We start from the raw sequence: 27,416 nt of genomic DNA on the forward strand, positions 1-27,416 counted from the left end.
ATTTGACTCTGATACACGCCTGGTGATGTTTAGCACCACGCTTTGGTAATTATATAACTCGCAATTTATTTGAGCCTGTTCTTTATTACTTTCCCTTGTTGCTTTGTCACACACGCCTCATCTCGAAAATATCTCGCTCCGTCGTGTGATATGTCAAATGAGCTCAGGACAATCCGACGAATGGTCAGATGAGTCATGTTGGCGTGGGGAAAGATGCCGCGTTCACGTACTATCCAAGTTATCTGGAGCTCCGAGTTCGAAGTGGGAAATTTCATTTTAACGACCCTCTAAATCGTCATTTCAGGGGAAACTCGGAGAAATGTTTGTTGCCTGAGTTGTGACGTTTCACCACCTACCCATTTACCTTTTCAACCAAACTATGACAACCAATCCTTTGTTGACAATCACAACCCCCCCGTGTTCAGGATACTACTTCTCTTGAGATTTATACCGCGTTCTGATTCGTTGAAACTCTGCACTTGTATCACTACAACCAGTTAGCAAATCGGAAGAATTATACGGTTTTAGTTCTGACTCGCACTTGAAAGCAGCATCCGTTTATTATAGACGCGTCAACAAGCAGATGTGCTTACAAGAGCAGGTAGGCTACAACATTTCCATCTACACCTGAAGACATTGTTGCTGTTTTTCATTTGTGTAAACACTCTAAGTCATATTTAGGGGATATTTGTGACTTATCCCTACTGCTACTTTAGTATCACAGATGTATGATAAATCTATTGCCTACATTTTATTACCCTAAATCCAAGTAAATCATGACTTAACTTTACAATGCGCTGTTCGTCATGGCCATAATATCAGTTTGGTATTCACTTTATCAATGTAAATGTTATTCCCTCAGCATATTCGTTTCACTCCTTTTTACCATCTGAAACAGACTTCTGGAAGAAAAAAACCCGCATTGGCTACACAATGAGGTAGGCTGTGTCGTTTTTGTCGGTTTGTCGTTTTGCAATGTGTTCAGGAAATATTGGCCTATTGGTGAGTTATTGCATTGACTCTCTATTGCACCTTTTGAAAATATTTTCTTGTCTATTTTCCAGCAGATTAATTTACAAGGCAAAGTGTGTATCAACATTTGCATTATGTGCCTTTGTGCTGCTCTTCATAGCCTACTTCACACCTACATCAGTAAGGTGAGAATTTCTCTCCCTAACCAAACAATTAACATACCCTCTCCCTAATCAAACATAACAACTCCTCCCATTTGCCAATCAATGGCTATATATATTTTTCAGTAAATCCATATGTTGAAGGTATGGTGAACTTTCCATAACCAGAAACACATTACCAGTCACACACTATAGAAACAATCCATACACTTCACCCAGAAACAGAAAGATGTGTACAGTCTGACTCAACATGTTGTGTTGCAGGTACTTGGAGGGGTTCATTCCCATGAGACAATGTCCTCAAGCCCCTGCAGAGAAGCTGAAGCTGGGGAACAGTATAGATGCCTCCTTAGACCTCTGGTAGTCCTTTTTTTATTGATTATTGTCTGAACAATGACATGCACAGAACATGCCATTACTTTTACTGTGTTACCTACTTTTATTTGTTTTGGCCGACAATGAAATCTTCATATTTTTAATGGCGTGCATTGATACCAAAGTGTTATTGGTAAAGGTATGGGGCTAAGCTCAACACAGTTCTGTACCACATACGTCCTTGTAATAGGTTAGTTGGTGCAATGTCAACCACATTATCTGGTTTTTCAACCTGCTTGGCAGCATATTTGGGAGAACGGGCGGTGGTTCTAGTTAGAGGTATGTTTGTCTGACCCTGTATGAATGAGCTAGTCAGCCCGCAGTCAAATGCTTCAGTGCAGGGGTATTCAAATGTTCCCTAACGAGGTCCGGACTACCCCACTGGGCACACGCTGGTTGACTCAACGTTGTTTCCACTTCAATGAAATTGAGCAAAAACCAAGCCTTGAAGTCGAAGGAATTGTCCGTAGAGCTCCGAGACAGGATTGTGTGGAGGCACAGATCTGTAGAAGGGTACCAAAAAATGTCTGCAGCATTGAAGGTCCCAAAGAACACAGTGGCCTCCATCATTCTTAAATGGAAGAAGTTTGGAACCACCAAGACTCTTCTGAGAACTGGCCAAACTGAGAAATCAGGGGAGAAGGACCAACATAGTATTGACGTTTGTGCCCAGTGGGACTGCTGGTTTAATGTTCTACTGGATAATTAATTGCACCCCTGGTTGGAGGGGAAAATGGAGAAAAAAAGTGGGACTAGCTTCGAGATCCAGATTTGATTTTGAGTGCTTTCGTGTGTACAGTGCATTCGTGAAGTAGTCAGACCCCTTGACTTTTCCCACATTTTGTTACATTATAGCCTTATTCCAAAATGGATTAAATAGTTTTTCCCCGTCATTAATCTACACACAATACCCCATAATGACAAACTTTTAATTTGTTTTTTTGCAAATGTATTAAAAAAAAATACTTTGAAGCACCTTTGGCAGCAATTACAGCCTTGAGTCTTCTTGGGTCTGTCAGGTTGGATGGGGAGTGTCGCTGTACAGCTATTTGTACGTCTCTCCAGAGATGTTCAAGTTTGGGCTCTGGCTTGGCCACTCAAGGACATTCAGAGACTTGTCCCGAAGCCACTCCTGCGTTGTCTTGGCTGCGTGCTTAGGGTCATTGTCCTGTTGGAACCCCAGCTCTGGAGCAGGTTTTCATCAAGGATCTCTCTGTACTTTGCTCCGTTCATATTTCCCCCTCGTGATCAGTCACCCAGTCCCTGCCCCTGAAAAACATTCCCACACTCTACCATAAAGGCCTGATTGGTGGAGTGCTGCAGAGATGGTTGTTCTCCCTTCTCCACAGAGGAACTCTGGACCTCTGTCAGTGATCATCGGGTTCTTGGTCACCTCCCTGACCAAGGCCCTTCGCCCCTGATTGCTCAGTTTGGCTGGGGCAGCCAGCTCTAGAAAGAGTCTTGGTGGTTCCAAACTTCTTTGTTTTAAGAATGATAGAGGCCACTGTGTTCTTGGGGACCTTCAGTGCTGCAGACGTTTCTTGGCACACTTCCCCAGGTCTGTGCCTCGACGCAATTCTGCCTCGGAGCTCTACAGATAATTCCTTTGACCTCATGGCTTAGTTTTTGCTCTGACATGTACTGTCAACTGTGGGACTTTATATAGACAGGTGTGTGCCTTTCCAAATCATGTCCAATCAACTGAATTAACCACAGGTGGACTCCAATCAAGTTGTAGAAACATTTCAAGGACGATCAATGGATACAGGATGCACCTGAGCTCAATTTCGAGTCTCACAGCAAAGGGTCTGAATACTTATGTAAATAAATGATTTTTTAAAATTTTAATACATTTGCAACAAAAAAGTTTTTCAGTCATTATGGGGTATTGTGTGTAGATTGATGATTTTTTTTTATTGATTAAATCCATTTTAGAATAAGGCTGTAACATGACAAAATGTGCAGGAAGGGTTCTGAATACTTTCCAAATGCACTGTAAGTCCTGCTATATTCAAATGCACTAAAAAGGGCCAATCCCTTGAGCATTGACAGCATGTTAACTTGCTTCATATCCCCCACTGTCTCTAGAATAAGGGGTTTAATTACCCTTATTACTCTCATTCTATATCATTTTCCTGTTGTCTACCTGAACTCTCCTATTCCATATACCACACACTACAGTTTTTACCATTTGTTCTGAAACCCAGTCTGTTCTTTTCTCTCCAACCAGGTCCAGAGGTGATGTTCAGACCTGCACTGACTGGGGAGCCCCTGTGATCTGGGATGGGATGTTTGACCCAGATCATTACGACCAGGAGCACAGGATGAACCACTCATCTGTGTCTCTCACTGTATTCGCTGTGGGCAGGTCGGTTTTTCATCTGTTACCATTTAAAAAAAAAATGTATTATCAATTTATCAATTCTTATGAAACACTTCTCAGTCACTTAAACAACATTTTGATATGTTCTTCTTGAACCAGAGTTTTTACTCCTTCCCATCCCAAGGTATCTAGATGCCTACCTGAAGGCATTCCTTCTCTCTGCTGAGCGTCACTTTATGGTGGTTTTACCTGTGACATACTATGTGTTCACGGACATTCCCGAGAGGGTACCAGACATCCATCTTGGTTCTAGGCGTAGCCTGAAAGTTGTGAGGGTGCAGAGACACTTTCGCTGGCAGGACATCTCCATGATGCGTATGAGGGCCATCGCAGATGCCATCGAGTCACAGATTCGTCACCACAGCCAGTACGTCTTCTGCTTTGACGTGGACCAGGTGTTTGTGGGTCGGTTTGGCTCCGAGGCTCTGGGAGACTCTGTTGCTCTGCTCCACGCCTACTACTACCACCGACCACAGAGCCTCTACACCTACGACCGCAACCCCAGGTCCAGGGCCTACATGGAGACTGGGGACTTCTACTATCATGCTGCTGTGTTCGGAGGCTCGTGGCGAACTGTGAAGAATATGACGGAGACCTGTTACCAGGCCATCATGGAGGACAAAGAGAACCAGGTGGAGGCTCTGTGGCATGACGAGAGTCACCTCAACAAGTACCTGTGGCTTCATAAGCCCAGCAAAGTGCTGTCTCCAGAGTACTGCTGGGACAGGAACATTGGCTACCGTGGTGACATACATGTGGTCCGCCTGCTCTGGTCAGAGAAGAAATATGACTCACTCCGGGTTACAGAGTGAGTGATCAGAACCTGTGTGCAATAATCTAATGAGCAAAAGCCCCTGAAGCTTCAAACATGGTCCTCAGTACGGAGCTGCGATAGTCTACAGCCCAATGTGATTTATGCCCATGCCTTGTTAGAGCAATGAGGCTTGTAAATGTGTCACAATGGGCTGTCAGACTATTAGAGCTGTGAAACTGTGGAATCTTTGGCTTGTGTGTTGAAACATGATCTTGCAAGTAGTAGGTTTCTTGGTTCTCCTGTGTTGTTTCAGTTGTCTGGAGGTATTATCTCTCCACCCACAAAGTCTGCTGTCTGTGGCTGGCGGGGAAATAAATGGGGAAATAGACTATGCTTGCACTGCTTCTTTTGTATGGTTTATATTTGTGGATTAGAATTAAAAATCTGTTTTATAAAGTTGTATTAGATATTGGAAATTGTTTTTATGTATCATTTCTTTTACAAATAAAGATGGATACCTTAAAAACACAAAACATGTATAAGATCTTGTCAGAAGGATCCACCCATAGCAAACCAACTCCAAATGAAGGCCTAGATTCGATCAGTAGCGCTACAGATTGAGGGGGTGGTGAACTCCCTCATTTTTCGCCTGGGGTTTTCCGCTACTCATTAAAATGAGATTTGCTTCTTGAGGGTGAGGTTCGATGTGGGGGGCATTATGCAAGGGATAACACCGATGTTCTGTACATTATCTTTGAAAAAGTGGACGACACAATGGGACGGCGAGTTAGCCCTTCTAGCCAGTCAGAAAAGAGTATTCAACAATGCTGTGGTATAACTCAGCTATAGCGTACCCTGGCAGTTGTTTGTCCTGCTTCACTCAACGTAGTTGAGTCATCTGTGAGGGCATTTTCTGTTAAACCTTACTAATGCTTTTGTACTAAAATATCCACCTTTAAGCATAGGCATTGGATTTCCGATTGGATTTTTGGGACCGTGTTACTCAATTAGATAGGAGACGCGGGTACTCTGCCGGCAGCCTTGCATATTTTGGTAAACATAAAAGGGTTTGTACCACATTGATTGCGATAGGTGACATTCCCATGTGGAGAAATCCCGTTTTGGGACCATTGATTAGGCAATACTCTGAGGGTAATATTGGCAACCCTTTACAAGTGACTATAAGCTTTTGAAATCTAAAATCGGCATTAACCGGTTTTCCTCATCTGTCTCATTCCCCTGTGCGTTCGTGTTCCCGTGTGTGTGATATGATATGAGAGTTGTGAGTGTAGAAATGTGTCCATGTGAAGTTTGGATAATAACATATAGAATATTGATTGAATACTGATTTAAACTCGGATAATAAGTTTCGATATATAGCGTTATCTTGGGGTTCCGTCCATCACTGCCCATCATAGAATATCACGGGGTAGGGGCAAGTCTATAATTATGGATGTCTAGCGTTTTTGGATTCTGCTGGGAGTGTTTGCAGAGCTGCCTTGTAACAAGGGGAGTCGTTGGAAACGCACACGGAGTGGTTCATTAATGCGAGTACCTTTTTTAGATTTCTAAGTTATAAACTCAGCAAAAAAAGAAACATCTCTTTTTTCAGGACCCTGTCTTTCAAAGATAATTCATAAAAATCCAAATAACTTCACAGATATTCATTGTAAAGGGTTTAAACATGGTTTCCCATGCTTGTTCAATGAGCCATAAACAATTAATGAACATGCACCTGTGGAACGGTCGTTAAGACACTAACAGCTTACAGACGGTAGGCAATTAAGGTCACAGTTATGAAAACTTAGGACACTAAAGAGGCTTTTCTATTGACTCTGAAAAACACCAAAAGAAAGATGCCCAGAGTCCCTGCTCATCTGTGTGAACATGTCTTAGAAATGCTGCAAGGAGGCATGAGGACTGCAGATGTGGCCAGGGCAATAAATTGTAATGTCCGTACTGTGAGATGCCTAAGACAGCGCTACAGGATGGACAGCTGATCATCCTCGCAGTGGCAGACCACGTGTAACAACACCTGCACAGGATTGGAACATCCGAACATCACACCTGCAGGACAGGAACAAGATGGCAACAACAACTGCCCGAGTTGCACAATCCCTCCATCAGTGCTCAGACTGTCCGCAATAGGCTGAGAGAGATTGGACTGAGGGCTTGTAGGCCGGTTGTAAGGCAGGTCCTCACCAGACATCACTGGCAACAACAACGTCGCCTATGGGCACAAACCCACCTTCGCTGGACCAGACCGGACTGGCAAAAAGTGCTCTTCACTGACGAGTAGCAGGTTTTGTCTCACCAGGGGTGATGGTCGGATTCGCATTTATCGTCGAAGGAATGAGCGTTACACCAAGGCCTGTACTCTGGAGCAGGATCGATTTGGAGGTTGAGGGTCCGTCATGTTCTGGGGCGGTGTGTCCACAGCATCATCGGACTGAGCTTGTCATTGCAGGAAATCTTAACGCTGTGCGTTACAGGGAAGACATCCTCCTCCCTCATGTGGTACCTTTCCTGGCTCATCCTGACATGACCCTCCAGCATGACAATGCCACCAGCCATAATGCTCGTTCTGTGTGTGGTTACCTGCAAGACAGGAATGTCAGTGTTCTGCCATGGCCAGCGGAGAGCCCGGATCTCAATCCCATTGATTACGTCTGGGACCTGTTGGATTGGAGGGTGGGGGCTAGGGCCATTCCCCCCCAGAAATGTCTGGGTACTTGCAGGTGCCTTGGTGGAAGAGTGGGGTAACATCTCACAGCAAGAACTGGCAAATCTGGTGCAGTCCATGAGGAGGAAATGCACTGCAGTACTTAATGCAGCTGGTGGCCACACCAGATGCTGACTGTTACTTTTCATTTGACCCCCCCTTTGTTCAGGGACACATTAGTCACATGTCTGTGGAACTTGTTCAGTTTACAGTGAGGGGAAAAAAAGTATTTGATCCCCTGCTGATTTGGTACGTTTGCCCACTGACAAAGAAATGATCAGTCTATAATGTTAATGGTAGGTTTATTTGAACAGTGAGAGACAGAATAACAACAAAAAAGTCCAGAAAAACACATGTCAAAAATGTTATAAATTGATTTGCATTTTAATGAGGGAAATAAGTATTTGACCCCTCTGCAAAACATGACTTAGTACTTGGTGGCAAAACCCTTGTTGGCAATCAGAGGTCAGACGTTTCTTGTAGTTGGCCACCATCTCAGGAGGGATTTTGTCCCACTCCTCTTTGCAGATATTCTCCAAGTCATGAAGGTTTCGAGGCTGACGTTTAGCAACTTGAACCTTCAGCTCCCTCCACAGATTTTCTATGGGATTAAGGTCTGGAGACTGGCTAGGCCACTCCAGGATCTTAATGTGCTTCTTCTTGAGCCACTCCTTTGTTGCCTTGGCCGTGTGTTTAATGTCATTGTCATGCTGGAATACCCATGCATGACCCATTTTCAATGCCCTGGCTGAGGGAAGGAGGTTCTCACCCAAGATTTGACGGTACATGGCCCTGTCCTTTGATGCGGTGAAGTTGTCCTGTCCCATTAGCAGAAAAACACCCCCAAAGCATAATGTTTCCACCTACATGTTTGACGGTGGGGATTGTGTTCTTGGGGTCATAGGCAGCATTCCTCCTCCTCCAAACACGTTGAGTTGATGCCAAAGAGCTCCATTTTGGTCTCATCTGACCACAACACTTTCACCCAGTTGTGCTCTGAATCATTCAGATGTTCATTGGCAAACTTCAGACGGGCATGTATATGTGCTTTCTTGAGCAGGGGGACCTTGCGGGCGCTGCAGGATTTCAGTCCTTCACGGCGTAGTGTTACCAATTGTTTTCTTGGTGACTATGGTCCCAGCTGCCTTGAGATCATTGACAAGATCCTCCCGTGTGGTTCTGGGCTGATTCCTCACCGTTCTCATGATCATTGCAACTCCACGAGGTGAGATCTTGCCTGGAGCCCTAGGCCGAGGGAGATGGACAGTTCTTTTGTGTTTTCTTCCATTTGCGAATAATCACACCAACTGTTGTCACCTTCTCACCAAGCTGCTTGGCGATGGTCTTGTAGCCCATTCCAGCCTTGTGTAGGTCTACAATCTTGTCCCTGACATCCTTGGAGAGCTCTTTGGTCTTGGCCATGGTGGAGAGTTTGGAATCTGATTGATTGCTTCTGTGGACAGGTGTCTTTTATACAGGTAAGAAACTGAGATTAGGAGCACTCCCTTTAAGACTTGAGTGGACAATTTCATCTGGGTTAGTGAGTTTTCACAAGTTAGCGTGGCACTTTCATTTGGGTTAGTGCCACGCTAACTTGTGAAAACTCACTATCTTAAAGGGGCACACATGGAATTTCAAAGATTTTCATTTCTGAGTTTTAATTGAACACGTGTAAATTCATTTGATAAGAAATGTACTGGAAACTTCATGGAAACCTGGGATCCCAAAATGTTTGACAGTTTTTCATGAATTAGTCGAATATAGTAAGAAACACTTCTTTTTGAAGGGTTTGTGTGACCTCTGTCCTGACTTTCCAGTGGGGTTTGATCACCCTCACTGGAAAGCCATTTGGATGATGAATTTAAGGTGATTTGTAATACTGATAATTATGAAGTTTATGGTTCACAGCCCTATTTGTGATTCGGACGGAGGGGAGGGTGTTCCCTTTGAATAAGGGTAGGCTGTCTTAAGTCTATTTTCCTTTGACTGTATGGGTAAAAAAAAATCTTTATGGAGTTTTGGGTAGTGATTTTAATTCAATTTTGTCATTTGAAATTGTTTTATTTTTAACCAGTAGTGGGGTTTATTTTTGTATTTTTTTTACACATCTCACATTGTGAGTCTTGTGTCAAAATGGGGGAATAGTGATATGTAGGAGTGTATCGAGTGATACATGCAGGAGTGTTGCTTGTTCTGTTTCAATACAAATCTCACCAGATTGGTTCTGCTGGATTGTTGGGATTCTCCCGATGGGTTACAGGTCTAACTTCCTGATCCTGTGGCTCTGCGGTGAAGTTGACAGTGTGGAGTATAAGCCCATTTGAAAATTGTTTCAACAGAATGTGTTATTCTCATTGACGTGTTTTAGAGATTTGTATTAAGAATAATTGGTAAAAGTAATAATTTGTCATATAGTCTGCTTCTGGTTTTCCTGAATCCGAAATGAACTAAACTGTTCTGTCCTCTCTCGAGGTTATTGTGAGGGTGACTACGGTCGGTGTCTAAATGCATGGATACTTTTGGCCACGAGAACGGTGTGAACCCCCTCTAACCAGCTGAAGACGAGCGACAAAGGTGTTCAATACGGCTCTGTCTGCACCCCTTTCACCGAGAGACCTGAGTCAGAGCCAGCAACCGTTTTACAGCATCCAATCAAAGCTATCAACTGCTTTTTCTCTCAGGCGTGTGACAGGAGTCCACGTGGAGTAAGGACGAAGAGAGATCCGTGGGGATTAAGAATGCATTGGGATACTGATCTGTGGTTATCATAAGAAAGTGAATACTATAATTATACTGTATGTTAATATAAATGTACATTCTGGCAGTGTGTTTTTTTTTGTTGAGTTCTTGGACCAATGTAAATCACTGAAGCATTGTCGTTCAAATTTTGGGTTGGATAATTAATTGGGTTTGATTATGATTTGGAAACTGAATGATTTTTTTGTTGTTGAAAACTGACCAATTGATTTGAGTACGTTCACTATATGAGTGAAGAAATTCATGTATTATGGATTTGTTGTTTCGATTGCTGTTAAGCTAATCAAATTTATTTGTCACATACACATGGTTAGCAGGTGTTAATGCAAGTGTAGCGAAATGCTTGTGCTTCTAGTTCCGACCATACAGTAATTTCACCTAACAATTTCACAACAATTGTGACATGGGTGAAGAAGTTGTGTACTGAAGATGTTGACACTATACTCAGCATGCCCTGGTGAAGGGAGAGGGTGAACTCTGATCCTGAGAGTCAAATTTATTTTATCTATATCTATTACCAAATGACATTTTTATGATATTGGTCCAAACCCTGAGCACGGGGCCCAAATTGATCTAATGGCCCATTTGGTTTGTGTACATTGTCCTAAGAGGAGCAACTACAGATGGTGTTTAAAGGGAAGACGTGGTCCCAGAGTCAGTTAATTCCCAAAATATTATTTGATATAGAAAAGACTGTGCTGATGGCAGAAAGGGATTCAACTCAGTATCCCAACGGAGGTTATTTACCATGTATGGCAGGGCCGAGCACCAGAAGGGTTTTTAATCGCTCTTATTTTCATTTTATTGTTTTAACGCTGTAAGGGTTTAACTGAAGGTTTAAAAGAAACTTCATTTCTTAAATGGGGAATGTGAGGGCAGAACCTGTGTGCAATAATCTAATGAGCAAAAGCCCCTGAAGCTTCAAACATGGTCCTCAGTACGGAGCTGCGATAGTCTACAGCCCAATGTGATTTATGCCCATGCCTTGTTAGAGCAATGAGGCTTGTAAATGTGTCACAATGGGCTGTCAGACTATTAGAGCTGTGAAACTGTGGAATCTTTGGCTTGTGTGTTGAAACATGATCTTGCAAGTAGTAGGTTTCTTGGTTCTCCTGTGTTGTTTCAGTTGTCTGGAGGTATTATCTCTCCACCCACAAAGTCTGCTGTCTGTGGCTGGCGGGGAAATAAATGGGGAAATAGACTATGCTTGCACTGCTTCTTTTGTATGGTTTATATTTGTGGATTAGAATTAAAAATCTGTTTTATAAAGTTGTATTAGATATTGGAAATTGTTTTTATGTATCATTTCTTTTACAAATAAAGATGGATACCTTAAAAACACAAAACATGTATAAGATCTTGTCAGAAGGATCCACCCATAGCAAACCAACTCCAAATGAAGGCCTAGATTCGATCAGTAGCGCTACAGATTGAGGGGGTGGTGAACTCCCTCATTTTTCGCCTGGGGTTTTCAGCTACTCATTAAAATGAGATTTGCTTCTTGAGGGTGAGGTTCGATGTGGGGGGCATTATGCAAGGGATAACACCGATGTTCTGTACATTATCTTTGAAAAAGTGGACGACACAATGGGACGGCGAGTTAGCCCTTCTAGCCAGTCAGAAAAGAGTATTCAACAATGCTGTGGTATAACTCAGCTATAGCGTACCCTGGCAGTTGTTTGTCCTGCTTCACTCAACGTAGTTGAGTCATCTGTGAGGGCATTTTCTGTTAAACCTTACTAATGCTTTTGTACTAAAATATCCACCTTTAAGCATAGGCATTGGATTTCCGATTGGATTTTTGGGACCGTGTTACTCAATTAGATAGGAGACGCGGGTACTCTGCCGGCAGCCTTGCATATTTTGGTAAACATAAAAGGGTTTGTACCACATTGATTACGATAGGTGACATTCCCATGTGGAGAAATCCCGTTTTGGGACCATTGATTAGGCAATACTCTGAGGGTAATATTGGCAACCCTTTACAAGTGACTATAAGCTTTTGAAATCTAAAATCGGCATTAACCGGTTTTCCTCATCTGTCTCATTCCCCTGTGCGTTCGTGTTCCCGTGTGTGTGATATGATATGAGAGTTGTGAGTGTAGAAATAAGTGTCCATGTGAAGTTTGGATAATAACATATAGAATATTGCATAAGCTTTGTATAATATACTGATTTAAACTCGGATAATAAGTTTCGATATATAGCGTTATCTTGGGGTTCCGTCCATCACTGCCCATCATAGAATATCACGGGGTAGGGGCAAGTCTATAATTATGGATGTCTAGCGTTTTTGGATTCTGCTGGGAGTGTTTGCAGAGCTGCCTTGTAACAAGGGGAGTCGTTGGAAACGCACACGGAGTGGTTCATTAATGCGAGTACCTTTTTTAGATTTCTAAGTTATAAACTCAGCAAAAAAAGAAACATCTCTTTTTTCAGGACCCTGTCTTTCAAAGATAATTCATAAAAATCCAAATAACTTCACAGATATTCATTGTAAAGGGTTTAAACATGGTTTCCCATGCTTGTTCAATGAGCCATAAACAATTAATGAACATGCACCTGTGGAACGGTCGTTAAGACACTAACAGCTTACAGACGGTAGGCAATTAAGGTCACAGTTATGAAAACTTAGGACACTAAAGAGGCTTTTCTATTGACTCTGAAAAACACCAAAAGAAAGATGCCCAGAGTCCCTGCTCATCTGTCTGAACATGTCTTAGAAATGCTGCAAGGAGGCATGAGGACTGCAGATGTGGCCAGGGCAATAAATTGTCATGTCCGTACTGTGAGATGCCTAAGACAGCGCTACAGGATGGACAGCTGATCATCCTCGCAGTGGCAGACCACGTGTAACAACACCTGCACAGGATTGGAACATCCGAACATCACACCTGCAGGACAGGAACAAGATGGCAACAACAACTGCCCGAGTTGCACAATCCCTCCATCAGTGCTCAGACTGTCCGCAATAGGCTGAGAGAGATTGGACTGAGGGCTTGTAGGCCGGTTGTAAGGCAGGTCCTCACCAGACATCACTGGCAACAACAACGTCGCCTATGGGCACAAACCCACCTTCGCTGGACCAGACCGGACTGGCAAAAAGTGCTCTTCACTGATGAGTAGCAGGTTTTGTCTCACCAGGGGTGATGGTCGGATTCGCATTTATCGTCGAAGGAATGAGCGTTACACCAAGGCCTGTACTCTGGAGCAGGATCGATTTGGAGGTTGAGGGTCCGTCATGTTCTGGGGCGGTGTGTCCACAGCATCATCGGACTGAGCTTGTCATTGCAGGAAATCTCAACGCTGTGCGTTACAGGGAAGACATCCTCCTCCCTCATGTGGTACCTTTCCTGGCTCATCCTGACATGACCCTCCAGCATGACAATGCCACCAGCCATAATGCTCGTTCTGTGTGTGGTTACCTGCAAGACAGGAATGTCAGTGTTCTGCCATGGCCAGCGGAGAGCCTGGATCTCAATCCCATTGATTACGTCTGGGACCTGTTGGATTGGAGGGTGGGGGCTAGGGCCATTCCCCCCCAGAAATGTCTGGGTACTTGCAGGTGCCTTGGTGGAAGAGTGGGGTAACATCTCACAGCAAGAACTGGCAAATCTGGTGCAGTCCATGAGGAGGAAATGCACTGCAGTACTTAATGCAGCTGGTGGCCACACCAGATGCTGACTTACTTTTCATTTGACCCCCCCTTTGTTCAGGGACACATTAGTCACATGTCTGTGGAACTTGTTCAGTTTACAGTGAGGGAAAAAAAGTATTTGATCCCCTGCTGATTTGGTACGTTTGCCCACTGACAAAGAAATGATCAGTCTATAATGTTAATGGTAGGTTTATTTGAACAGTGAGAGACAGAATAACAACAAAAAAGTCCAGAAAAACACATGTCAAAAATGTTATAAATTGATTTGCATTTTAATGAGGGAAATAAGTATTTGACCCCTCTGCAAAACATGACTTAGTACTTGGTGGCAAAACCCTTGTTGGCAATCAGAGGTCAGACGTTTCTTGTAGTTGGCCACCATCTCAGGAGGGATTTTGTCCCACTCCTCTTTGCAGATATTCTCCAAGTCATGAAGGTTTCGAGGCTGACGTTTAGCAACTTGAACCTTCAGCTCCCTCCACAGATTTTCTATGGGATTAAGGTCTGGAGACTGGCTAGGCCACTCCAGGATCTTAATGTGCTTCTTCTTGAGCCACTCCTTTGTTGCCTTGGCCGTGTGTTTTGGGTCATTGTCATGCTGGAATACCCATCCATGACCCATTTTCAATGCCCTGGCTGAGGGAAGGAGGTTCTCACCCAAGATTTGACGGTACATGGCCCTGTCCTTTGATGCGGTGAAGTTGTCCTGTCCCATTAGCAGAAAAACACCCCCAAAGCATAATGTTTCCACCTACATGTTTGACGGTGGGGATTGTGTTCTTGGGGTCATAGGCAGCATTCCTCCTCCTCCAAACACGTTGAGTTGATGCAAAAGAGCTCCATTTTGGTCTCATCTGACCACAACACTTTCACCCAGTTGTGCTCTGAATCATTCAGATGTTCATTGGCAAACTTCAGACGGGCATGTATATGTGCTTTCTTGAGCAGGGGGACCTTGCGGGCGCTGCAGGATTTCAGTCCTTCACGGCGTAGTGTTACCAAATGTTTTCTTGGTGACTATGGTCCCAGCTGCCTTGAGATCATTGACAAGATCCTCCCGTGTGGTTCTGGGCTGATTCCTCACCGTTCTCATGATCATTGCAACTCCACGAGGTGAGATCTTGCCTGGAGCCCTAGGGAGATTGACAGTTCTTTTGTGTTTTCTTCCATTTGCGAATAATCACACCAACTGTTGTCACCTTCTCACCAAGCTGCTTGGCGATGGTCTTGTAGCCCATTCCAGCCTTGTGTAGGTCTACAATCTTGTCCCTGACATCCTTGGAGAGCTCTTTGGTCTTGGCCATGGTGGAGAGTTTGGAATCTGATTGATTGCTTCTGTGGACAGGTGTCTTTTATACAGGTAAGAAACTGAGATTAGGAGCACTCCCTTTAAGACTTGAGTGGACAATTTCATCTGGGTTAGTGAGTTTTCACAAGTTAGCGTGGCACTTTCATTTGGGTTAGTGCCACGCTAACTTGTGAAAACTCACTATCTTAAAGGGGCACACATGGAATTTCAAAGATTTTCATTTCTGAGTTTTAATTGAACACGTGTAAATTCATTTGATAAGAAATGTACTGGAAACTTCATGGAAACCTGGGATCCCAAAATGTTTGACAGTTTTTCATGAATTAGTCGAATATAGTAAGAAACACTTCTTTTTGAAGGGTTTGTGTGACCTCTGTCCTGACTTTCCAGTGGGGTTTGATCACCCTCACTGGAAAGCCATTTGGATGACCAATTTAAGGTGATTTGTAATACTGATAATTATGAAGTTTATGGTTCACAGCCCTATTTGTGATTCGGACGGAGGGGAGGGTGTTCCCTTTGAATAAGGGTAGGTTGTCTTAAGTCTATTTTCCTATGACTGTATGGGTAAAAAAAAATCTTTATGGAGTTTTGGGTAGTGATTTTAATTCAATTTTGTCATTTGAAATTGTTTTATTTTTAACCAGTAGTGGGGTTTATTTTTGTATTTTTTTTACACATCTCACATTGTGAGTCTTGTGTCAAAATGGGGGAATAGTGATATGTAGGAGTGTATCGAGTGATACATGCAGGAGTGTTGCTTGTTCTGTTTCAATACAAATCTCACCAGATTGGTTCTGCTGGATTGTTGGGATTCTCCCGATGGGTTACAGGTCTAACTTCCTGATCCTGTGGCTCTGCGGTGAAGTTGACAGTGTGGAGTATAAGCCCATTTGAAAATTGTTTCAACAGAATGTGTTATTCTCATTGACGTGTTTTAGAGATTTGTATTAAGAATAATTGGTAAAAGTAATAATTTGTCATATAGTCTGCTTCTGGTTTTCCTGAATCCGAAATGATCTAAACTGTTCTGTCCTCTCTCGAGGTTATTGTGAGGGTGACTACGGTCGGTGTCTAAATGCATGGATACTTTTGGCCACGAGAACGGTGTGAACCCCCTCTAACCAGCTGAAGACGAGCGACAAAGGTGTTCAATACGGCTCTGTCTGCACCCCTTTCACCGAGAGACCTGAGTCAGAGCCAGCAACCGTTTTACAGCATCCAATCAAAGCTATCAACTGCTTTTTCTCTCAGGCGTGTGACAGGAGTCCACGTGGAGTAAGGATGAAGAGAGATCCGTGGGGATTAAGAATGCATTGGGATACTGATCTGTGGTTATCATAAGAAAGTGAATACTATAATTATACTGTATGTTAATATAAATGTACATTCTGGCAGTGTGTTTTTTTTGTTGTTGAGTTCTTGGACCAATGTAAATCACTGAAGCATTGTCGTTCAAATTTTGGGTTGGATAATTAATTGGGTTTGATTATGATTTGGAAACTAAATAATTTTTTTGTTGTTGAAAACTGATCAATTGATTTGAGTACGTTCACTCTATGAGTGAAGAAATTCATGTATTATGGATTTGTTGTTTCGATTGATGTTAAGCTAATCAAATTTATTTGTCAGATACACATGGTTAGCAGGTGTTAATGCAAGTGTAGCGAAATGCTTGTGCTTCTAGTTCCGACCATACAGTAATTTCACCTAACAATTTCACAACAATTGTGACATGGGTGAAGAAGTTGTGTACTGAAGATGTTGACACTATACTCAGCATGCCCTGGTGAAGGGAGAGGGTGAACTCTGATCCTGAGAGTCAAATTTATTTTATCTATATCTATTACCAAATTACATTTTTATGATATTGGTCCAAACCCTGAGCACGGGGCCCAAATTGATCTAATGGCCCATTTGGTTTGTGTACATTGTCCTAAGAGGAGCAACTACAGATGGTGTTTAAAGGGAAGACGTGGTCCCAGAGTCAGTTAATTCCCAAAATATTATTTGATATAGAAAAGACTGTGCTGATGGCAGAAAGGGATTCAACTCAGTATCCCAATGGAGGTTATTTACCATGTATGGCAGGGCCGAGCACCAGAAGGGTTTTTAATCGCTCTTATTTTCATTTTATTGTTTTAACGCTGTAAGGGTTTAACTGAAGGTTTAAAAGAAACTTCATTTCTTAAATGGGGAATGTGAGGGCATTTTCTGTTAAACCTTACTAATGCTTTTGTACTAAAATATTCGTCTTTAAGCCTAGGCACTGGGCTTGAGTTAGTTTCTTTTAACTCATATGATAGAAATGTGTGTGTATGCATTAGAGTATGCATTAGAGGCCTGTTCTAACTGTTCTGTGTGTGTAGCACGACCATATCCGATTGCTCAGCCAAGAGCTGACAAACTAACTGGTTCCTCTTAGCTCAACTGGAGACAGAGGAAGTGTTATTCTGCCCACCAGTGATAGTGCAATTGTTCTGTTTGGAGCCTGTTGCTGGGTGAAAGATTAACGTTTCGTGTGTGTGACCAGTACAACCACATGCCATCTGGGCTGACAGTCTAATACACTTGCTTGCCCAAATTGGGGGAACCGTTGCGCTGCTGTTAGAGGAAGTATGTCTCAGTTGTCTCCCTTCGCATACACATACAGTACATGGGTCACGTGTTTTGCAGATGCTTGCATGGGGTAGCTTGACTATATACAGTGCCTTGCAAAATAATTTATCCCCCTTGGCATTTTTCAAAAAAAAATTGCATTACAACCGGTCATTTAAATTGATTTTTATTTGGATTTCATGTAATGGACATGTCCAAATTGGTGAAGTGAAATGAAAAATCCCCCTTTGCTAGGAAGCCCCTAAATAAGATCTGGTGCAACCAATTACCTTCAGAAGTCACATAATTACTTAAATAAAGTCCACCTGTGTGCCATCTAAGTGTCACATGATCTGAGTATATATACACACACACCTGTTCTGAAAGGCCCCGGAGTCTGCAACACCACTAAGCAAGAAGCACCATGAAGACCAAGGAGCTCTCCAAACGGATTAAGACGAAGTTGTGGAGAAGTACAGATCAGGGTTGGGTTATAAAAAAATATCAGAAACTTTGAACATCCCACAGAGCACCATTTAAATCCATTATTAAAAAATGGAAAGTACATGGCACCACAATAAACCTGCCAAGAGAGGGCTGCCCACCAAAATTCACGGACCAGGCAAGGAGGGCATTCATCAGAGAGGCAACAAAGAGACCAAAGATAACCCTGAAGGAGCTGCAAAGCTCCACAGCGGAGATTGGAGCATCTGTCCATAGGACCACTTTAAGCCGTACACTCCACAGAGCTCGGCTTTATGGAAGAGGGGCCAGAAAAAAGCCATTGCTTAAAGAAAAAAATCGAGCAAACACGTTTTGTGTTTGCCAAAAGGCATGTGGGAGACTCCCCAAACATATGGAAGAAGGTACTCTGGTCAGAAGATACTAAAATGTAGCTTTTTGTCCAAGGAAAATGCTATGTCTGGCGCAAACCCAACACCTCATCACCCCGAGAATACCATCCCCACAGTGAAGCATGATGGTGGCAGCATCATGCCGAGGGGGTGTTTTTCCATTGGCAGGGACTGGGAAACTGGTCAGAATTGAAGGAATGATGGATGGCGCTAAATACAGGGAAATTCTAGAGGGAAACCTGTTTCAGTCTTCCAGAGATTTGAGACTGGGACGGAGGTTCACCTTCCAGCAGGACAATGACCCTAAGCATACTGCTAAAGCAACACTCGTGGTTTAAGGGGACACATTTAAATGTCTTGGAATGGCCTAGTGAAAGCCCAGACCTCAATACAATTGAGAATGTGGTATGACTTAAAGATTGCTGTACACCAGCGGAACCCATCCAAATTGAAGGAGTTGGAGCAGTTTTACCTTGAAAAATGGGCAAAACTGCTAGTGGCTAGATGTGCCAAGCATATAGAGACATATCCCAAGAGACTTGCAGCTGTAATTGCTGCAAAAGGTGGATCTACAAAGTATTGACTTGGGGGGGTGAATAGTTATGCATGCTCAAGTTCTGTTTTTTTGTTTTATTTGTTTCACAATAAAATGTATTTTGCATCTTCAAAGTGGTAGGCATGTTGTATAAATCAACTGATACAAATCCCCCCCAAAATCTATTTTAATTCCAGGTTGTAAGGCAAGAAAATAGGAAAAATGCCAAGGGGAGTGAATACTTTTGCAAGCCACTGTAAATAGTCCTGTACTCTTTGTACAGGAGGCTCTCACTCCATTTCACCTGCGTGGGTGGTGCGACCAGCCTCATTAGAATATGTTTTTAATACCTTGATTGATTATAGATTTTTCCTCTCATTAGTTAAAGGTAGAATTTCCACCACACATCCCAAGCCACCATACAATTTCTGACTTTGGTTAAAGGAATAAGTGTGTTTTGTGATGCTAACGTTAGCTCAGGAATGTTTAGATGTTTTAGTTGGGGGGGGGGGGTGTAAGAAAACCAAACTGTTTATAATGAACAAGTCTTGTTCTTTCAACATAACATTGGCGACGATTGGTAGTTCTTTCTGTAAAGAAATGGGTGGGACAGTAGGTTGGTTCTGCTGCTACGATTGGATAGCGTGCACTGCAGCACAGGTGCAGCTGTGCTCCGGGACGATGTGGGTGCTGCGGGTGCTGCCAGCAGTGCCAGGCAACGGTCCCGTGTGGGCAGAATTGAAACCGGTGATGTTCTCGATTCTTTGACAAATGATCCTATTTATACCCATTTTAACAAGTTATTGCTGGTTTTCTAAGTCTAAATGTTATTCTAATACTAGTTAATCTCCTTGGTTTAAACTTAAAGCAGCAATAAGCATTTGAAACAAAGCGTGCTGCCCACCCGTTTTGGTAAGAAGCTGAAGGATGGGGCTGGAGAAATCTGACCTCTCTCAAATTCATAGACAGAGCTATGGATGCAAGGATTGACCATCCATGATATCAAAATTATAGTTTCAACCATGCTTTGAGGCTATATAGTGTTTGTTTACAAACGTTGGGAGTAAAACAAGCAGTTGTATGACAGTTGAACTAAGCTCAAGAGGCATTTGTTATATTCTTGAAGAATCAATGGATACATATCATTAATTTAAGTCCAAAAATGGACGTAGCGACTGCTGATTGCCCCTTTAAATACTGACAATGTGAAAATATCACAAAAGTTATATCATGACACAAAATGTACTTTAATAGACTTAAACCACAATGCATAGAATATATGTAATATAAAAATAAAACAACTAGTCCTGTCAGGGTATTGTTCATTGCAGCATTCCCTTCTTATGTTTGGCTGTATCTGCATGTCTGTCCTCACACCTCGTCACTGTCCGAGCTCAGTGCGTCAGAAGTTGTGGTCAGCCCTGGTCAGAGGGGAGGTCAGGTTCAGATTGCTGTCCCACACCCCTGGGGATGAGGTCAGGTTCAGATAGCCCATCTCCACAGGCTGTGTGGTCAGTGTAGAGCGTGGGGAGGTGGCTTCCTCTGTGTGACTGGCCTTGCTCCTATGGATGTTGTCCAAATGGCTTCTAATGTCAAATGCTCCAGGCAGAACTCTGTTGACCACAGAAAACATTCAATACAGTGCCTTACTTTGAGGAAAGTGCAACAAAGATTGCATCTAAGATGCTCTGTTAAAGTGAGCACAGTATCCTTTCATGACAATGGCGGTTTGGAACAAAAGGAGAACAGAACAGTGAAGTTTCTCTACCTGGTTTCCAGATGACTAGACGTTAGCAGTATGCTCTCAAAATGAGACATTTTCTTCGATTCCTGATTAAAAAAAATAAAAATAAATGAAATGTGGCATGTTATGGTGAGGCAAAACCCCACTTCCAAGTCAACCTCACTTTGAACCCTATCCTGCACACCGAGCTAGCACTCTCCAGCGACAACGTTATCCATCATCATACACACACAATCAATTAAACTCTCTCTGTTCTGTGCAGTGCTGTGTTTCGGGACTGAAGTGCTTTGAGAGGCTAGTTAAGGATCATATCACCTCTATCTAACCTGATACCCTAGACACACTTCAATTTGCGTACCGCCCCAATAGATCCACAGACGATGCCATCGCACTGCACACTACCCTATCCCATCTGGACAAGAGGAATACCTACGTAAGAATGCTGTTCATTGACTATAGCTCAGCATTCAACACAATAGTACCCTCCAAGCTCATCATTAAGCTTGGGGCCCTGGGTCTGAACTCCGCCCTATGCAACTGGGTCCTGGACTTCCTGACGGGCCGCCCCCAGGTGGTGAAGGTAAGAAACAACACCTCCACTACGCTGATCCTCAACACAGGGGCCCCACAAGGGTGCGTGCTCAGCCCCCTCCTGTACTCCCTGTTCACCCATGACTGCATGGCCACGCACGCCTCCAACTCAATCATCAAGTTTGCAGACGACACAACAGTAGTAGGCCTGATTACCAACAATGACGAGGAGGTGAGGGCCCTGGGAAAGTGGTGCTAGGAAAATAACCTCTCACTCAACGTCAACAAAACAAAAGAGCTGATTGTGGACTTCAGGAAACAGCAGAGAGAGCACGCCCCTATCCACATCGATGGGACTGCAGTGGAGAAGGTGGAAAGCTTCAAGTTCCTCTGCATTCGCACCACTAACGATCTGAAATGGTCCACCCACACAGACAGTGTGGTGAAGAAGGCGCAACAGCGCCTCTTCAACCTCAGGTGGCTGAAGAAATTTGGCCTGTTCCCTAAAACTTTTACAGATGCACAATTGATAGCATCCTGTTGGCCAGTATCAACGCATCACTGGGGGCAAACTACCTGCCCTCCAGGACACCTACAGCACCTGATGTCACAGGGAAGCCAAAAAGATCATTAAGGACATCAACCACCAGAGCCACTGCCTGTTCACCCCACTATCATCCAGAAGGCAAGGTCAGTACAGGTGCATCAAAGCTGGGACCGAGAGACTGAAAACAGCTTCTATCTTAAGGACATCTGATTGTTAAATAGCCATCACTAGCCGGTTTCCACCCAGTTACGCAACCCTGCAACTTAGAGGCTGCTGCCCTATATACATAGACTTGGAATCCCCTAATCACTTTAATAATGTTTAAATGTGTACATACTGCTTTACCAATCTCATATGTATATACTGTATTCTATTCTACTGTATTTTAGTCAATGCCACTCCGACATTGCTCAATCTAATATTTATATTTTTCTTAATTCCATTTTTTTACTTTTAGATGTGTGTGTATTGTTGTGAATCATTTTTAGATACTACTTCACTGTTAGATACTACTGCACTGTTGGAGCTAGGAACACAAGCATTTTGCTACATTCGCAATAACTTTGATTTGATAGAAACGCGCTGTTTTCACATACAGTTGAAGTCGGAAGTTTACATACACCTTAGCCAAGTACATTTTAACTCAGTTTTTCACAATTCCTGACATTTAATTCGAGTAAAAATTCCCTGTTTTAGGTCAGTTAGAATCACCATTTTATTTTAAGAATGTGAAATAATAGTAGAATAATAATAGAGATAATGATTTACTTCACCTTTTATTTCTTTCATCACATTCCCAGTGGGTCAAAAGTTTACATACACTCAATTAGTAATTGGTAGCATTGCCTTTAAATTGTTTAACTTGGGTCAAACGTTTTGGGTAGCCTTCCACAAGCTTCCCACTATAAGTTGGGTGAATTTTGGCCCATTCTTCCTGACAGAGCTGGTGTAACTGAGCCAGGTTTGTCAGCCTCCTTGCTCGCACACAATTTCTTGTTGTCCTTAAGCCATTTTGCCACAACTTTGGAAGTATGCTTGGAGTCATTGTCCATTTGGAAGACCCATTTGCGACCAAGCTTTAACTTCCTGACTGATGTCTTGAGATGTTGCTTCAATACATCCACATCATTTTCCTGCCTCATGATGCCATCTATTTTGTGAAGTGCACCAGTCCCTCCTGCAGCAAAGCACCCCCACAACATGATGCAGCCACCCCTGTGCTTCATGGTTGGGATGGTGTTCTTTGGCTTGTAAGCCTCCCCCTTTTTCCTCCAAACATAACGATGGTCATTATGGCCAAACAGTTCTATTTTTGTTTCATCAGACCAGAGGACATTTCTCCAAAAAGTACAATCTTTGTTCCCATGTGCAATTGCAAACCGTATTCTGGCTTTTTTTCTGGCAGTTTTGGAGCAGTGGCATCTTCCTGGCTGAGCGGCCTTTCAGGATATGTCGATATAGGACTCGTTTTACTGTGGATATAGATACTTTTGTACCAGTTTCCTCCAGCATCTTCACAAGGTCCTTTGCTGTTGTTCTGGGATTGATTTGCACTCTTCGCACCAAAGTACATTCATCTCTAGGAGACAGAACGTGTCTCTTTCCTGAGCGGTAAGACGGCTGCGTGGTCCCATGGTGTTTATACTTGCGTACTATTGTTTGTACAGATGAACGTGGTATCTTCAGCCATTTGGAAATTGCTCCCAAGGATGAACCAGACTTGTGGAGGTCTCCAATTTTTTTTCTGAGATCTTGACGGATTTCTTTTGATTTTCCCATGATGTCAAGCAAAGAGGCACTGAGTTTGAAGGTAGGCCTTGAAATACATCCACAGGTACACCTCCAATTGATTCAAATGATGTCAATTAGCCTATCAGAAGCTTCTAAAGCCATGACATTTTCTGGAATTTTCCAAGCTGTTTAAGGGCACAGTCAACTTAGTGTATGTAAACTTCTGACTCACTGGAATTGTGACACAGTGAATTATAAGTGAAATAATCTGTCTGTAAACAATTGTTGGAAAAATGACTTGTGTCATGCACAAAGAAGATAACCGACTCCTAACCGACTTGCCAAAACTAGTTTAACAAGAAATTTGTGGAGGGGTTGAAAAACAAGTTTTAATGACTCCAACCTAAGTGTATGTAAACTTCTGACTTCAACTGTATGTAGACACTGGTATTCTGCTGGAGATAATGAATATGACGTTGTAAAGTGGTGGAATTGCACTTTAACAAGCAGCTACATTGCCCCTTTAAGGGAATCTGTGATTGCTACATAATTTTTATTTATTTTAAAATTCATGATATATGCCCTATTGATTCTTGAAGAATACAACTTATAAATTCCTCATGAGCTTAGCTGCATTGTCTGACCCCATCAGGCACCAAAACAATATTGTTTTACTCCTTTGATGATGAAGAATGTATAACCTGAAAACATGGTTAAAATGTAATTTTGGTAGCTTTTTTGTTGTTGATTTATTTGATCATTTTAAAACACAATACAACCACATGTACAATGTGTGGTCAGGCCTTGCATCCATAGCTCTGTCTATGAATTTGAGTGGTTACATTTCTCCTGCCTCATCCCTGAGCTTTTTACCAAATCAGTGGCAGGGTGAGCCACTTTGTTATTGTTTGAACTGCAGATTGCAACTTTAACGCCGCTAACTATGAAGTCCAATTATGACTGGCTTTCCAAGAATACAGACTATGGGAAATCTAAATAGTTTGATACTTTGGCAACTTAAACGACAATTCACATTTCTGGGTGGCAGGTAGCCTAGTGGTTAGAGCGTTGAGCCAATAACCGAAAGGTTGATAGATCGAATCCCCGAGCTGACAAGGTAAAAATCTGTAATTCTGCCCCTGAACAAGGCAGTTAACCCACTGTTCCTAGGCCATTATTGTAAATAAGAATTTCTTCTTATCTGACTTGCCTAGTTAAATAAAAAGGTTAAATGTTTTATCTACGCCACCCAATGTACCTGTACATTAGCGCTGCGTGCTTTATGGAGATTCTTTAGTGCGCGCTGCAATGCTGCTCCATTAGGTATCAGACCGGACATCTCCACTATGGTGTCCTGTAAGTGCTTGCTTTCCTTCTCCAGGAAATCCACACTGGAGAATGAAACGATAGGAAACACCACACTTAGACACTCCACAGAGACATCCAACACTTAACAACACTACAGGAGGTTCTGTAGCTGTGCTAAATGGTGGAGCTGTACTCCCATTCCTGTTCTAAATGGTGGAGCTGTACTCTCATTCCTGTGCTAAATGGTGGAGCTGTACTCTCATTCCTGTTCTAAATGGTGGAGCTGTACTCTCATTCCTGTTCTAAATGGTGGAGCTGTACTCTCATTCCTGTTCTAAATGGTGGAGCTGTACTCTCATTCCTGTTCTAAATGGTGGAGCTGTACTCCCATTCCTGTGCTAAATGGTGGAGCTGTACTCTCATTCCTGTTCTAAATGGTGGAGCTGTACTCCCATTCCTGTGCTAAATGGTGGAGCTGTACTCCCATTCCTGTGCTAAATGGTGGAGCTGTACTCCCATTCCTGTTCTAAATGGTGGAGCTGTACTCTCATTCCTGTTCTAAATTGTGGAGCTGTACTCCCATTCCTGTGCTAAATGGTGGAGCTGTACTCCCATTCCTGTGCTAAATGGTGGAGCTGTACTCTCATTCCTGTGCTAAATGGTGGAGCTGTACTCTCATTCCTGTGCTAAATGGTGGAGCTGTACTCTCATTCCTGTTCTAAATGGTGGAGCTGTACTCTCATTCCTGTTCTAAATGGTGGAGCTGTACTCTGATTCCTGTTCTAAATGGTGGAGCTGTACTCTGATTCCTGTTCTAAATGGTGGAGCTGTACTCTCATTCCTGTTCTAAATGGTGGAGCTGTACTCTCATTCCTGTTCTAAATGGTGGAGCTGTACTCTCATTCCTGTGCTAAATGGTGGAGCTGTACTCTCATTCCTGTTCTAAATGGTGGAGCTGTACTCTCATTCCTGTTCTAAATGGTGGAGCTGTACTCTCATTCCTGTTCTAAATGGTGGAGCTGTACTCTCATTCCTGTGCTAAATGGTGGAGCTGTACTCTCATTCCTGTGCTAAATGGTGGAGCTGTACTCTCATTCCTGTTCTAAATGGTGGAGCTGTACTCTCATTCCTGTTCTAAATGGTGGAGCTGTACTCTCATTCCTGTTCTAAATGGTGGAGCTGTACTCTCATTCCTGTGCTAAATGGTGGAGCTGTACTCTCATTCCTGTGCTAAGTCGGAGGCTATTAGTAGTACCTGTGTTTAGTACCATTGGTGGGGTTCAGTACTGTATTGAGTGGTGTTAGTGGGGGGGTTCTGAATACCTGCATTGAGTGGTAGTGGCAGCAAGCACACTCTTGTTTGTTTTCTCCTCCACATCATTCAGTTTTCCGAGCAGATCCCTCTTCTCTGCCAGCAGTTTCCCATTTTCCTCATTCATGTTCACTATCATCTCTTTCTCCTAGAGAAAACAGAGAAAGTTCCTTAGTTCCGTTTTGCATATATGGCATCAATTGGCATTGTCCAGAGTGTGTGACATGAGGGAGCAGCAGATTTAGGGCTTGGACAGACCACCAAGACTGTTGGCCGTGGTACTTGGCACCTCTGCCCAGCATGTCAGGCAGTCATTTTTGTGTGTGTTCAAATAGCACAGTACATCGGCCGTCAGCCTGGTTAAAATACTCCAGGCCAGAACGAGTTGTAGCGTTGCTTGCTTTGTTTCCATTGGTATGTCCATGTTCTGTTAGATAGCTAAAACTAGCTCTGCTGCGCTAATGTTGCTAGTTAGCTAGAATTTGTATAACGTCCTGCCTCATACTTTAGCTAGATAGCCACAACTAGATAACTAGCTAGGAAGATCATGAAGAAATCATTTAATTCACCCTCCATTATACGATACTGCCAGTGCTTGCTAGCTAGCGTTTGGCATCATCATTCGCTAGCTAGATAAAAACTTGGTCAAAGCTTATGACATACAGCAGACAGGCAGTTAAATTACTTAATGAAAACAAATTCATTGTAGGGCTGCAACTAACAATGATCTTAATCAAAATTCTGTCTTTCTATGAAAATGCCTTTCATAAAAATGTAAAAAACAGAACAATGCACATCACTTCTTCTTCGGTGGGGTTTATCGGCGGTTGGCATCCAACATTATGGTGCGTTACCGCCAACTGCTGCACTGGAGTGTGGGCCAGAGACATGGAGAAACTAAATCCTTCCTGCCAGCCCCGTTGCTCTTAAAAATAATAACAAAATATTTGAAACTATATCTAATTACGTTCTACTCAATATACTTTTTAAACTAATTTCCTGTATCCTCTTCTCCCTCATACTAGATCTCAGTCTCTCTTTCCCTCTGATACTGCCCACACTGTAGCAATACATGCTCCACTGTCTCTGTTTCCTGGCAAAAATCACACTTTCCTGTTGGATGCTTGCCTATCATATTTAAAGTCTTATTCAACCGGCTGTGTCC

The 27,416-nt window shown here is 42.9% G+C and overlaps 2 protein-coding genes across 10 annotated transcripts in view; one reads left to right on the plus strand and one right to left on the minus strand.

The window, feature by feature from the left end:
• The first annotated feature begins 94 nt into the window (after positions 1–94).
• LOC115150916 (alpha-1,3-galactosyltransferase 2) lies at positions 95–5,178 on the plus strand. 4 transcript variants are annotated; one of them, XM_029694740.1, is made up of 6 exons: positions 95–601; positions 863–938; positions 1,068–1,157; positions 1,398–1,493; positions 3,739–3,876; positions 4,016–5,178. In XM_029694740.1, exons 2-6 carry the CDS (start codon positions 934–936, stop codon positions 4,701–4,703), a joined length of 1,017 nt encoding a protein of 338 aa, XP_029550600.1. In that variant the 5' UTR covers positions 95–601; positions 863–933; the 3' UTR covers positions 4,704–5,178. The 4 variants fall into 4 exon arrangements, with proteins under 4 accessions (XP_029550600.1, XP_029550599.1, XP_029550601.1 ...); XM_029694739.1 differs by having other exon boundaries at positions 899–938; positions 1,065–1,157; XM_029694741.1 differs by having other exon boundaries at positions 899–938.
• Positions 5,179–20,304: 15,126 nt separating this feature from the next.
• The window catches only part of si:dkey-264d12.5 (trichohyalin), a 33,882-nt gene continuing 26,770 nt past the window's right edge, over positions 20,305–27,416 (minus strand). For 3 of the 6 annotated variants that reach the window (XM_029694744.1, XM_029694743.1, XM_029694742.1), the window contains 4 exons: positions 26,263–26,399; positions 24,890–25,022; positions 20,847–20,908; positions 20,305–20,691 (listed from right to left, as the gene is read on the minus strand). In XM_029694744.1, the coding sequence (XP_029550604.1) occupies positions 20,481–20,691; positions 20,847–20,908; positions 24,890–25,022; positions 26,263–26,399 (543 nt within the window). In that variant the 3' untranslated portion in view covers positions 20,305–20,480. The remainder of the gene's footprint in view (positions 20,692–20,846; positions 20,909–24,889; positions 25,023–26,262; positions 26,400–27,416) is intronic. The other 3 variants (XM_029694745.1, XM_029694746.1, XM_029694747.1) reach the window with 3 other exon arrangements.

The sequence above is a fragment of the Salmo trutta genome, chromosome 16, assembly GCF_901001165.1.
Source record: "Salmo trutta chromosome 16, fSalTru1.1, whole genome shotgun sequence".
Classification (NCBI taxonomy): domain Eukaryota; kingdom Metazoa; phylum Chordata; class Actinopteri; order Salmoniformes; family Salmonidae; genus Salmo; species Salmo trutta.